General features: G+C 44.2%; 1 protein-coding gene across 1 annotated transcript in view; it reads left to right on the forward strand.

The window, feature by feature from the left end:
- The window catches only part of T265_03670 (hypothetical protein), a gene marked incomplete at both ends in the record, with an annotated part of 58,458 nt that overhangs the window by 22,802 nt on the left and 22,202 nt on the right, over positions 1–13,454 (forward strand). The window contains one exon of the mRNA XM_009168212.1: positions 11,428–11,890. Within this exon, the coding sequence (XP_009166476.1) occupies positions 11,428–11,890 (463 nt within the window). The remainder of the gene's footprint in view (positions 1–11,427; positions 11,891–13,454) is intronic.

Consider the following 13,454-nt stretch of genomic DNA (forward strand, 5'->3'; position numbering starts at 1 on the left):
GGTATTGCTAACACACACACACACACACACATACACACAGTCCACGCAACGACTGTCTATCATGGTCAGCACTTTCAGAACAATCTATCGTTTGTATCTCAGGTTATCCTACTTCTGGGTTCGGTCCGCCATGATTCTTGTACGGGCAAACTATGCTGCCAGTTTCGAAAACTTAGAATAAATAATCTTTTTTTATGTGCCTACTTGATTGAAAGGTCTGAATCCAAGGATCGAATAAATGTCGCGCGATATTCTTTCTGGTCGAACCCTTAGTGTTTGGCTACCAAGTCATCCTTTTACGCAAAATTTAGCGGAATATCCGACTTTCCTTCACCCGTGAACAAATCGTCTTTTTCAGAAAAGTTTTGTAAACAGTCGGTCGACTCATTGCCGGACAGTGCTTCGCTTTCGTGGTGAATAAGTCACCAGGCTGACTGAGTTTTAAGGCATACGAAGCAGCACTGAGTGAGACCTCTTTCAACCGGCAGAATTAATCAGGTGTTGAATGTTGATTGTTTGGATGGTTGTTGCCTGGATGACTGGAGGACGGATGTGTTAGAGGAATTGAGCTGGGCAGTTTCGGGCACTGTAATGGAATAGTTCTCTTGGATGTTGTTCACAAATTCTCATTGGTTTGTGTCGGGCTAACGAGAGCAAGTAGATACTAGTCGGAATAGATTTCGCCCAGACCACTTCAGTTACAACCGCACATCCACACGCGTCAACTCGGTTGATATAAGACCGATCACCGCATGCTTACCAGTCCTACACCCTATAATACTTAGCGATCTCTAAGCCCTGGACCACCAGAAGGCAGGGTAGGAATTTTGGTCGTTGTCGGAAGATTTCTACCCTTCCCACTTCATTTTTGGGCCTAGTATGGGGTACCGACACCCCGCCGCTTGTGCTCGTTGATTCTCGAGTACAGACTCTGCTGTGTGCTCCATCTAAATCTCTGTGCAATCGTCACAGTTCACTTTGCAGGCACAGTGGTGTGTCTTGGTGGACGGTGATGCAACTCTCTATGGGTCCCTTGGCTTCCTGCTCCGCCCACTATGGTATGTCAAAGGGCACTGCAGCTCTACACAGCCCTTCATGGAGACTAAGGAAAATTAATACAACTATATTTATAGGGTAGTCACAGAGTGCTCCACAAGGTCGTGCCAGAATCTCCGTGAGGGGGCGAGTAGCCTCGAGTCAATGGTGCTTGACTCGGATTGGCTGGCATTCTGACCAATCAGGGTATGCCTTCGTTTGGTCCCTGTTCTGCACGTGACACATCCGTCCAAATGATGTGATGTTCGGTTATTAGGGACGGCTGGCCTCCGAACACACACTTCCCAGTCCTATCAACCAGAAGGCGGCACTTCAATTAATCCAACATTGACTGTGAAGTTTTTCCTTTCTCGAATGCTACTCTAATGTTTGTTTTGGCCAAACATGGCTATTCGTTTCTCGCACAGAGACTAGCCTTATCTCCTATTGATATTAGGAGCTAGATTACTTGGTGGCTAGGGCGCGAATTTACTGACCGGAAGGTCCATGGTTTGAACCGGACCTCTGTCTCTTGACTTCTGTCTTGGTTTGGATAACGTGGCACTATCCCAGCCTTTCTGGTGGCATGGCAGCTAGGCACCGAAAGGGTGTCACGGCTGAACGGTTATCTTTTTTCTCTAATTTTAGTCTTGGCCAACATCCGGTAGTTTCAAACGTTCGCGTCTTATGCGAGGTGACTGTCCTTCCAAATCACTGTTAGTCCTCCAAATGCCCGTTCATTTGTGTGCTAATTTGGTTTTCACGTTAAACTCACCCGAATCCCCCGTTTATGCTGTTCTTTAGTTGGCATGCAACTGAGAGTAGTTGGCGAATTTTGTACAAGTAGATCAAATGGTTGACGAAAACTCTGGGACTGCGCCTACCTGAGGAGTTCTAAGGGGGTGAACACGATCGTGGGCTGTTTTGTATACAGCATCAAAACAGAACGATGACGTGTGGATCGAGGCTGAAGTTGTCCCATGCAACCCAGGGCTATCTAAAGTCAATGGAAAGGCGTTCAACATGGCTAACATTAGTCAAAGACTCAGTATTGATGTGCTCCATATTACTATACGGATCAGAAACCTGGTCGCTGCGCGCCGAGGACGTCAAAAGACTTTCAGTGTTTGAACATCGATGTCTTCGGAGCATTACTAGAATCTGGTGGGAACGACGGATCAGCAATGCTGAAGCACGGTATTCAGGAGAAATAACTCACCCTCGATAGATGAACTGATCACACTGCACAGGTTGCGCTGGCTTGGCCACGTGCTGCGTATGCCAGTCGACCGACTTCCTCGAAGGGCTCTTTTCGCACAACCACGTGAAGGATGGAAGAGAGCCAGAGGCGGTCAAACGATGGCTTGGCAGCGAAGTATGAAGGCCATTACCAGCAAACTCAGCTGCGGTCGTCTTCCTGGATGGGGACCCCGAGACGGGTCATATCAATGGTTAGAGACATTGTCAGACATGGCCCAGTCGCGCCGCGCCCTCAGTGGCGTTCATGCATCCAAGCTATTGCCTTCAATGCATAGCCCCCTTCCCTATTCCCCCACCTAACGGTCCACCTACAGTGCTGTATTTACGCACGAATTTATCAGCTCCCGCCTCCAATGCGCAGCTGTCTACCCCACCTCCCCAAATCAACGGTGAACGAAACTGTGGTAGATACAACCACTGTACGACATGTACACGGCTATTACAGCTAACAATGATGATGATGATGATGATGATTGGTACAATTGATGAATCACCTGTGGCTGATAGAACAAACTGACGAATGCACGAAAGTCCACGTGGGACAAAGCCGTTGATTGATCCGTACACGGGAATTAGTGAGCCTATACACAAGAAAACACGGATTAATGCCAAATGGTAACTAACAAGAAGGCGTTGATCAAGTTTATCAGCTAGAAGAGACCTCATCGACTGGTTCTCCGTCAGTCACCCGGTGACTCACGAAGCTTTTTAGTGTTGAAGGCGAGTCGTTGCCCGGCAATAAATCTACAGGTTATCTACGAAACCTCTCTGAGACGGTAATTTCCCAATCGGTTCTAACTATTTTCCATAGGATTGAATACGTGCTTCTTAAGCCATTTAGCATATCCGAAAGTCACCGATACGATATTGCAATCTGAGGGTTTTTTCTAAGGCAATACTAGTCAGTTTGTGGAATACGGTTTCAGGTCCTCTAGTCGCATCAGTTAGGTTCCTGTTTCATTTAGCAACTGCTATCTTGCGTTCGATAGCCCCACTGTTGACCTACAATTGATCAGTTGAAGTGATTTGTCGTTTCATCCCATGTAAATTAAAAAAAATAGGAAATTCGACTATTTATGAGTAGTCAGCTGGACCTATCGGAGTATTAACCACGTTCTTCCACTGTGATTTCTTATCAAATATCGGCATTATGTTTCCTCGTTTAAAACGATATCTGCGAATGCTAAGAAACTAGGTCATCTTAAAAAAACGTGTAAACGAGAGATTCAGCTAGGTTCCAAGTGAGTTTCCCATCAAAGCCAAATTGACATGCAAATGAGTGTATTTGTTGCAATCTAAAGTGTTTGACTTCAAGTAGAACATAAGGTTGACAGAAACTCGTGGACTGCGCCTGTATGATGACCCCCAAGAAGGGCGAAACCGGTTGTGGGCTGTCCAAGAGTTTTCAGCAACCTCATGAGCAGTGTATTGCGTCCATACATGTATGGTGATATCTCGATATCGTATCAGTTGAAACATGAGGTGGCCTGGTGCAGCCTGTTCAGTTGCTTAAAAACAGTACAAACGATAAATTCAGCTGGGTTCCAGATGAGTCTCCCATCAAAGCCAAATCGATATGAAAATGAGTGTATATGTGGAAAAAATGGGTCATCTCCAGTTCCTATCACATGTGCCACAGTACGGATAGAAATTGGCGTTATCTCTCAGCTTGTAACGAAGTCCATAACGTTGGCTGCGGACAGTACGGGTTCCGTTCTGCACGGGAATTGCCGATATAACAAAGCTCCGATTTGTGCGTGATAATCAAGAACAGTTGAAACATTCGTTACAAATGGGTTAATGCGTTTCTGCATTTGTCCATTTGTGCGGTGATAAATCTTCAATTAGCATGGCGTTCCACTTTCGTCTGGACCTGATATAGAACCACTTCTTCCCAAAATTGCAGATACATTTCGTCTGCCTTATACTTCATGCTTAAAAGAAACCGCAATGTACCATGTATCGAATTGCCGATTGTTGGCACTTAGGTTCAGTGGGGTATTTGACCCTCTGAGTGGTGAAAATCCTTGTGGCTGCGAAGCCACAAAAGGAAGTTTCATTCATCTTCCACTGATGTAATGACCTCGCCGGAGTAGTGACCACTGCAACCTGAAAATCACCGCGGGTTGGTTTTAAAGGAAGGTCCGTGGTTCGAATCCAATATCGATATCTCGACTGCTGCTGTCTAGGTTTGTGAGACGTGGCAGTATATCGGTCCTCAGGCTTCCTTATGGTGGCATGGCAGCTGTGCACAGACAAGGTGTTACCGCTGAACGATTATTATTATTATTATTATTATTATTATTATTATTATTATTATTATTATTATTATTATTATTATTATTATTATTATTATTATTATTATTATTATTATTATTATTATTATTATTATTATTATTATTATTATTATTATTATTATTATTATTATTATTATTATTATTATTATTATTATTATTATTATTATTATTATTATTATTATTATTATTATTATTATTATTATTATTATTATTATTATTATTATTATTATTATTATTATTATTATTATTATTATTATTATTATTATTATTATTATTATTATTATTATTATTATTATTATTATTATTATTATTATTATTATTATTATTATTATTATTATTATTATTATTATTATTATTATTATTATTATTATTATTATTATTATTATTATTATTATTATTATTATTATTATTATTATTATTATTATTATTATTATTATTATTATTATTATTATTATTATTATTATTATTATTATTATTCAGTGATATCTCGACTGGATAGGTCCTTCGAGCCGTGTGAACGTGATAGCATTCCTTTGAATGGATATTGCGCTGCCGGTACAAAAACCCAAAGTGACATGCATGCAGGTTGGAATTCTTGTCATCAGTACACAACACGAGTCCACAAGTCCTGCCTTCACAAGTAATCAACTCCAGTAGAGCCTAATGAATCACACCAGCATAGCGCACACACACACTTCTATGTATTTGTCATTTTGATGACAAGCACAAACAGTTGATATGTCTAACTTGGGATGTAATTTTTCCTGGTGTGTTCTGATAAGCATTTAGCGATGCTTTTATGGCGCAGTTAGTTCCCGTCTGCCGCTGTTCAGTACAATCTCTAGGAAGTTGTAGTCACGGTGATGTCTCAGCTCAGTTCTTGGTGTAAACCTTCCTGACTAGAAACACCAAAGATTCACTGTATGTAGTAAACGACCAAAACCAAGTAAAACACATGTACAACGCATTGTGTGAGGCGACAACATTATGGAAATCCCGACGTCTTCTGGACGTGGCATTGACTACCGGCACTCGGCAGATACTGAATCGTGATTGGCTGTTGGGTCCACACTTTTAGCCAATCAGAGCTCGCCTTGGTGCTGGACCGGCAACTGGCCCAGTGTTCATGTGAATCGCGTGCGTGGTTGTATCAGGGCCTAATTGCGAGCGGTAAAGTAGTTTTGGTGCGAAATTCGGTGTAACAAAAGTGTTTGTTATCCGATTAGAATGTTTCGCTTATCTATCGTGTTTAGCAGTCAGCCCATCCACCCACAGTTGCGGTACTCTGGGACTAAACGGTTTCTACTTAATTCCGATTTAAAATCCTCTAGTGTTTATGTTTTTCAGTACAATGTACTATCATTTTTCGCCACCCCGGTTTACAGACCTTTAGCGAACATTCATCGCTTGTGAATTCTCGTGTAAGTGCTGCAGCTTACTTATAAAATAATACGAATACTGGCAAATATGTACAGGTTAGTATGTATATGGACCGGGGTTTTGGATCTAGCCAACTGCAGGACCGTAGGGTTTTTGTGAGCTGAGATTTCTGTGTACACCAGTGCTCCCTGGGAGGAACGCTCTCTCAAACAGTTCCATAGTTAGGGATGAGAATACTCATGAACAAAAGAATCAAGTAGGGTTGAACAAGTTTTGGTGTGCCCGTCTATCAGAGCGGACAGTGACGCAATGGATAAGGCGCGAACTGACTGACGGGAAGTTCCTTGGTTCAAACCCGACATCAGCTGCTCTCGTCTAGGCTTTGACCAGCTGTCAGTATTTCAGCCCTCCTGCTTTCTTCGGGTGGCATGGCAACTGAACGATTATACAATTATTCTGCCGATGTTTCCATATGTTATCCGAGGAGGACAGTATTCTAGCCATAAGGTCAACTTTTGCCAGTACAAAACAAAACCGTTGGTGAGCAGTCCGTTACTGTGGGGAAGGAGGTGATAAGAATAGATTATATTGTCGAAAGGAAGATATGTAAAACAATTGACTGTCTGCTGAAAAGCTGTACCAGTGGGATATGCTCTTTTGCATATCAATTTGGGGAGACTCACCTGCAGTCAGTGGGTCTTAAAGGGCACCTCTGCGTGCACATTTCATCGTTCAGCTGTAACACCCTTTCGGTGCCTAGCTGCCATGCCACCCGAAGGAAGTATGAGGGCTGGGATACTGCCGGGTTGCCCAAGCCGATACAGGGGCAGATGAGCTATTGGGGGTAGGTTCGAAACACTGAGCTCTCTCGAGCTTACTTGGTTGGATTTAAATTGAGAGAAACGCCTTGCGGTGGTTAGAACAGCTAATGATCGGCACTCAGAGAGCAAACCCTGTCAGCCTCACGATTTTGGTTGATGTTTTGTTGCTGTGATCGGTGACCTCATCGTGGGACAGAATCCATCCATGCATGTCGATCCCGAGAAGCTTCTGGTGGGGCAACGCCCTACCAAGTGGATAAAAACTGTTCATTTCTGTGGAACGAATGTGAACAATACCGTTTTTTCCACCTCAGAAGTCGCCACTGGAGGACCCAGTCGACACGTGACCACATGATGTGGTTTCTTTGATTGGAGGTACTGCAAGCTTATCTTCCTATGTTTTCTGACTACAGACAGCGTTCCATAAGGTCGAGTCGTTTGACTGCAAGGTAAAAGATGCCTAACGTGCGTTTAATCCAAGGAGTTTGGCCCAAATATGGACGGGATATTACCTGCTAACCCCGTACTTTATTTAAAGCGTGCGGTGTAGAACGATCCGTGTTGATAAACAGCGTTTCCCCGATTCAATGTACATTGAAGCAAAGCTCTAAACAGCTCGAGACCACGTCGTGTATTTTCCAGTGAATCGGGTTTTTCACTTTTCTGTACGATAGTAGTTTGCCTAGGTAGATGGCACCGCTGACAACCATGGGACCAAACGGTTTCCACTTTGGCGGGTCGATGATGCATCAACTTCAGAAGATCTTGTTCGGCTATTCCCTAATGGACATTGGTCGGAATATCGCAGCTTGACTTTGGAAGTAGATTACTGTGGCATTTTATCGCGGATATCGTCAAATCGGTCAACCAGGGTCTGGGAAATTAAAGTGGGTAGAGCGTGGTTCACAGTACATTTATCTCGAACTTCGGTCTTCGACTAGGCGTAGCCGAGCAACGCTAAAGACTTGACTTTTGATCCCGTCGTTCGGGTTCACCCTTTGCCATATTGGTTACTACTTTCTGGGTTCGAAAAGCTGGTTTTTGTAAGAACAATGCTATCCGATGACTTGCTTTCGAAATCATGAGCGACGGGGGATTCACTGTTTTCCATCATGGAAAAACCTCGACTAACCAACTCTACAATGTGTTAACTTCTGGGGAGTTGTAATACTCACACTCATCCAACCAACGGAATAACCAACCGACTCATGCAAACACATGCGACAACGCAATAAAACTCCGAAGCGGGCCAATAAATTCGTCGAATCGTTTCTTCTCAACTAGCCAATCACGTTAAGAGGTAACAGGTAATCTTCAAATGCTACATAAACGCACATACCGACCCAACTGCGGACCTACAGTACCTCCTCCTACTGTGGCGAAACGTTTACAAGTCAATTATCAGGCTTGGTGGACAGATAGACAGCTACCTGATCAACCATCATCTGATCTACCATTTCATTACCAACATCGAGCGTACTTAACAGCTTTACGTAAGATTAGGCATTGCGCGGTAAAAGTGTAAATCCTCATGCAATCCTTCCAATTAATTGTGCAGCTAGCTAGGAAACTGTTGTACATTCATGTTCTCTTCTCATTCTTCCGTAATTGTTAATTTTCCCATTATATGTGAGTTCACTCTGCCGATTTGTGTCAACAGCACATGTATAACGTGACCTTTTACGCTTATCTTCACTTATTCAAACACGATGATATCCTCAACATGTACTCCGCATGCCAGAAGACCGTCTGTCTTCCGGCCCTGTGCTGAGTGGATGTGACCTAGAGGTGGACAGTGTATGACCTGGTAACGGAGCACGAAAATGCTAACCAGTAAACTAAATCGGGTAGGCAACTGCCGCCCCCTTGGGTGGAAAGCCCGAGACTTAATTCACCAGTGGCTATTGACACTGGCGCGAATGGCCCAACCGCACGGTCGGTGGCGCTCATGCATCGAAGCTATCGCCTTCAATGCGTAGCTACCCAAGTTCCGAACAAACTGAATAAGCCTCCGCCCCCGAGGCTTGGTTTTGTATTCCACATTCCCGCTTCCCGGTGATCGAAATTGTAGCAGTTTGGACCAATGTGTCTACGGTACACGGTTTTATAGCTTACAAATTGAGTTGAATTGAATTGATCTCTTGGACGGAACGCTAAGCGCAAGTGAACAAATCTTCAGAGGATATGCTTGTCAGCCAGTGGATATTCATTCCCACAGGTGCCCCCTCTCGTTTCATGTATCCAGTCCATCTATCATTATTTTTTTAATGCTCATTTTCATAACAATAGGACTGATATCCATATGGTTTTCAATTTATGAACTAATTGTATAGACGGTTCTGATCGCATTGTTTGCATCGATTGTTTTGAAATCCATTTCACTGACGTTCGATTTGCTTTTGTCGCTTCTCGATCGGAAACAATCAGCTACGCTTTTGATCTCCTGAGTGTATCCCGCTGATTTGCGACAAACAGGAATTGGCATCAGGATCACATGCTCTTGTGTCACGTGCTATGACATTGTCCTTGCACACATCCATCCATCTATATGTCCAGGTGTAGGTCGGCTTCGTGTTGCTCGTGGAAACTTGACTCTTGTCCACACGTGCGCCTACTAAGCGGCTGATCGATCCTGATTTGGTGCACTTGTCACGATGGCATTACAATGAAAGTCTGATTTCAACGTTATTCTGCATACTCATGCCCTTGACAAAGTCAGCCTATGGATTTTTGCAACCGAAGTCGAACGAATGTTTCAAAGTTGACCGGTTGTACTAGTCGACTAAGGGTATTTTTCGTGTGGATATCTGCTACCTGCCCTGAACCAGCTGTCAGCAGCTGACCTTGTCTACTATGTACTATCGGTCTTCGTATAGCTTTGTAAACAAGCAACGCCCGCCGCATCGTGCTTTGCCACTTCCGTGGCCTGTAGGGTGGGCATGGAGCAATCTGAGAATCAATCAAGTGGTCCAGCATGAAAACAACACTGACAACAGACCAAAAGGCGGCGTCTGAATCCAATGATTGCATCCTAATGTGGTGTTTGTGTTCTTTTGCCCAGTGTCGTACAAATGGCCGTTGTATGTGTTAGGAATCGTAGATTCCCGTCAAATGTGCAAGTTCCCACAAAAAGCGTCCTTCGCTGGGGACTGATCGATGTGAGGATTTACCTGTCCAACCAAAACACACTGTGCCCAATCCGGAGTGAGGTTTAAACTAAATTTGTGAGTATCTACTACAAAGTGTGATTGAGACTGTGCCTTTGATTGACTCGAACGTTTTCCAGTGACCTAGGTTCTAGTCAGCTCGTTCTTTTCCAGCGTTGACTGGAACCTCTGTAGGGAATCGTGATCGATGGAGTGGGTTATTAGGTCACGGAAATGTAGTTCACAGGGAATGGACTGGGGCTAGATGGCCCAGCGAAGCTAAAATGGCCCCCAGCACCTTTGGAGACAGTGTGGCATTGAGGTTTCAGTGAACTGGCATCGCTTCTGTATGAACACAGCGCCTGGTCTCTCCGTGTCGACATTGTTTGCTCATTATTCTCCAAACGTCGCTGTGTCTTCCACTGCGCAGGAATTGAAGTTGATCATAGAATAGGAGTTTTAGAGGACGGTATACGCACAATTTCAGACAAATGAGGGGAATTCGTAGCCTGATTTTGGATATTCTAGTGCGTTGTGCTACCTTCGTACAATATGTCACGTTGCTTGATGTCACAACCACCCACCGCGTGCAAAGCCACAAGGTAGTTGTCACATGCTTAAACAGCTCTCTCTCTACTCTCTGTTGATGGCAAACGACCTCGCTTAGATGATTTTCCGTATACTGAACCAATCTGCGCAACACGCATGTCGACATTGTTTCTCATTATTCTCCAAACGTCGCTGTGTCTTCCACTGCGCAGGAATTGAAGTTGATCATAGAATAGGAGTTTTAGAGGACGGTATACGCACAATTTCAGACAAATGAGGGGAATTCGTAGCCTGATTTTGGATATTCTAGTGCGTTGTGCTACCTTCGTACAATATGTCACGTTGCTTGATGTCACAACCACCCACCGCGTGCAAAGCCACAAGGTAGTTGTCACATGCTTAAACAGCTCTCTCTCTACTCTCTGTTGATGGCAAACGACCTCGCTTAGATGATTTTCCGTATACTGAACCAATCTGCGCAACACGCACTTTGATACCACTTCGCTACCGGTGTGACGGTATATTCTACTAACGAAGTAGGTGAGTAGTCTGTTATCCAAGCTCCGTCCCCGTATCGGATTGAAGGTGAAGGTTACTGCGGAAATTACGGAGCCGTTTTGCAATGTTCGTTTCATTGTTGTTCTATACTCAAAGAACGTCCAGCTACGTTCCAGAGGACGCCTGCGAATGTTCACCTTTAAAAATTCTGTGCGGATGAGATGTTTACTTTCGTGCCTGATGGTTTTTTCTAACCGGTTAATTCGTGTTTGTTAATAAGTAACTTTGCAGCGAAGGGTGTTCCTCCCTCGACCGATAGCCATTCTTTCCCAGTGTATGCATGTTTCTTCCTTAAAAGTACTACCGGTTAAAAATGCTTCATCCTTAAAAGTACGACGTACACATCACGATCCATCCGATCTTACCGTTTTTCTTCTCTAGGGATTGGCATTCCAACATGGCGATATACTGTACGTTGTGAATGCGAACGATCAGGAGTGGTGGCAAGCCAGGCGATTGATGCTTCTTTATCAAGGAACTGCCAGTTCTGCGAACCCTAGATCCTGTGATAGTCTGTCGGCTACAAGTACGCTTACAACTCGCAGTCCATTGGGAATTATTCCGAGTTGTCAACGTATTGAACGACGTCAAAGGGCACGATTAAAGCGTGTGAATTTCTTCTCCAAAGTCACTGTAATCGGTTCCAATCATGTTGCAACGAACCCCACCGCCGTCCCGCCTCCTAGTCGGTCAGCAGCCCCGACCACAGCAACAACTGTGACGACTAACAATCGTTTTCGTACGGACTCAGAAACTTCCCCATCCCCGTCTCCTCTTACGAATGGCCAGAATGGTGAATCTTTTCTTGGACACGTGTCTACTTTGGATCGGCATGGAAAACACTGTGAGTAGTATTGTTCTTGAGTGCGTTTTTCACATCTTACTCGGGCTCTAACTATTTCTCTGATTAATCAATCGACTGGCTTGAGAAGTCAATGTCCCATTTATGTAGTTTGGTTTTGAATTCGGCGTTTTGAGTTGACCATGTAAAGCCAAGTCCACTGTTTGTGACACTTGCGGTGTACGCCTACCATTCCCGACTGTCAATTCCGTTGATGCACCACCCTGTGGGATACATATTGCACAGGCTGTATTGTCCACCTGTTGTTGTTAACACCGCGCGCAATTTTTGCCTAATTCTACTGATGGCCTAGCAACGGTCGTATCACTAACATTTCGGTGACCTAGCAACGCTATTTGACAACACGTTGCTATATGCTTGCTGGTTAGGTTAACAACCCTCGGAGCACCGCAGTTTGTTTATATCCCAACTTGCCAAGCATATGATCGATCATTTCCACCCTCAAATTTGAGTAAGCCTGGCTAGTGGACACAGTTGAAGATCAAGCGAACCGTGAAACGGATTCGAGCCTGCACATGCGTTTGCAGAACAGCGTAGCCGAGAGGTGCCACATCAACACTGCTACCGTTTGTGAATGAGTTAGTTGTTCAATACATCTTCGTATTTAGGCGAGTAACAAGATTGACTGAAGTCGCGGTGTCAGTCATTAGGATCGTTGCATTTCCCACTTCCCGTTCGGGTTCGTCCTGGATGCCATCCCAGACGTAGGTTGTTGGTGGCGTTCAGAGCCCCTCAGTTTTCAGCTTAAACATGTCGGGAGAGGTAGTCTAAAGATGAGAAGATACTCAGGCGGTCTCATCCTTTGTGGATAGAATATTGACAAAAACAACTTGTAGCATTCAGCCACACCTCTGCTGAATGTCATCGGCGAACAGCTGGAGGTTGTGAGCTCTCTTGGGAATTGACTACAGTGTACGTCAACTTGTTACGCGATTATGGTGCGCAAAGTTTCTTAATAGGCTTTGTTAAGGCTGGCACTTCGATGCTAAACAAACATTCGGTGCCATCCTGTTTAGGCTGACCGATGGCTAACAATAGGCGCGCTTCGTGCTTGTCCGCTGATGTTGAAGGCATAAAGGTATGCCTAAATCTCGGTGATTTTGTTTTTGACTCAATTATATACTCTCAAGATCAAGGTCTAGCGATGGGATCACCAATATCCCCGATTTTAGCCAACATGTACATGGAAGACTTCTAACAGAAAGCTTTAAACGGATTCGAGTGTCCACCAAGGGTGTTCTGGCGTTACGTAGATGACACGTTCGTTGTAATAAAGCGGGATAAGGTGAACGAATTCTTTCAACATCTGAACACATTGGACCCTCACATTAAGTTTAGCATGGAGCTAGAATCCACATCGGGTACATTAGCTTTCCTTGACTGCATGACACGCAAGAGTGGTGAGAAATTAAAAACCACTGTATACCGGAAATCAACAGATAGTGATGCAGTCTTAAACTACTCCTCTGCACATCCAAAAGCAGTATATGATAGCATAGTCTCAGCGATGTTTAGGAGAGTGAGAGCACTGTGTACAGAGGAGGTC

The sequence above is a fragment of the Opisthorchis viverrini genome (genome assembly GCF_000715545.1).
Source record: "Opisthorchis viverrini unplaced genomic scaffold opera_v5_53, whole genome shotgun sequence".
In the NCBI taxonomy this organism is placed as follows: Eukaryota; Metazoa; Platyhelminthes; class Trematoda; order Opisthorchiida; family Opisthorchiidae; genus Opisthorchis; species Opisthorchis viverrini.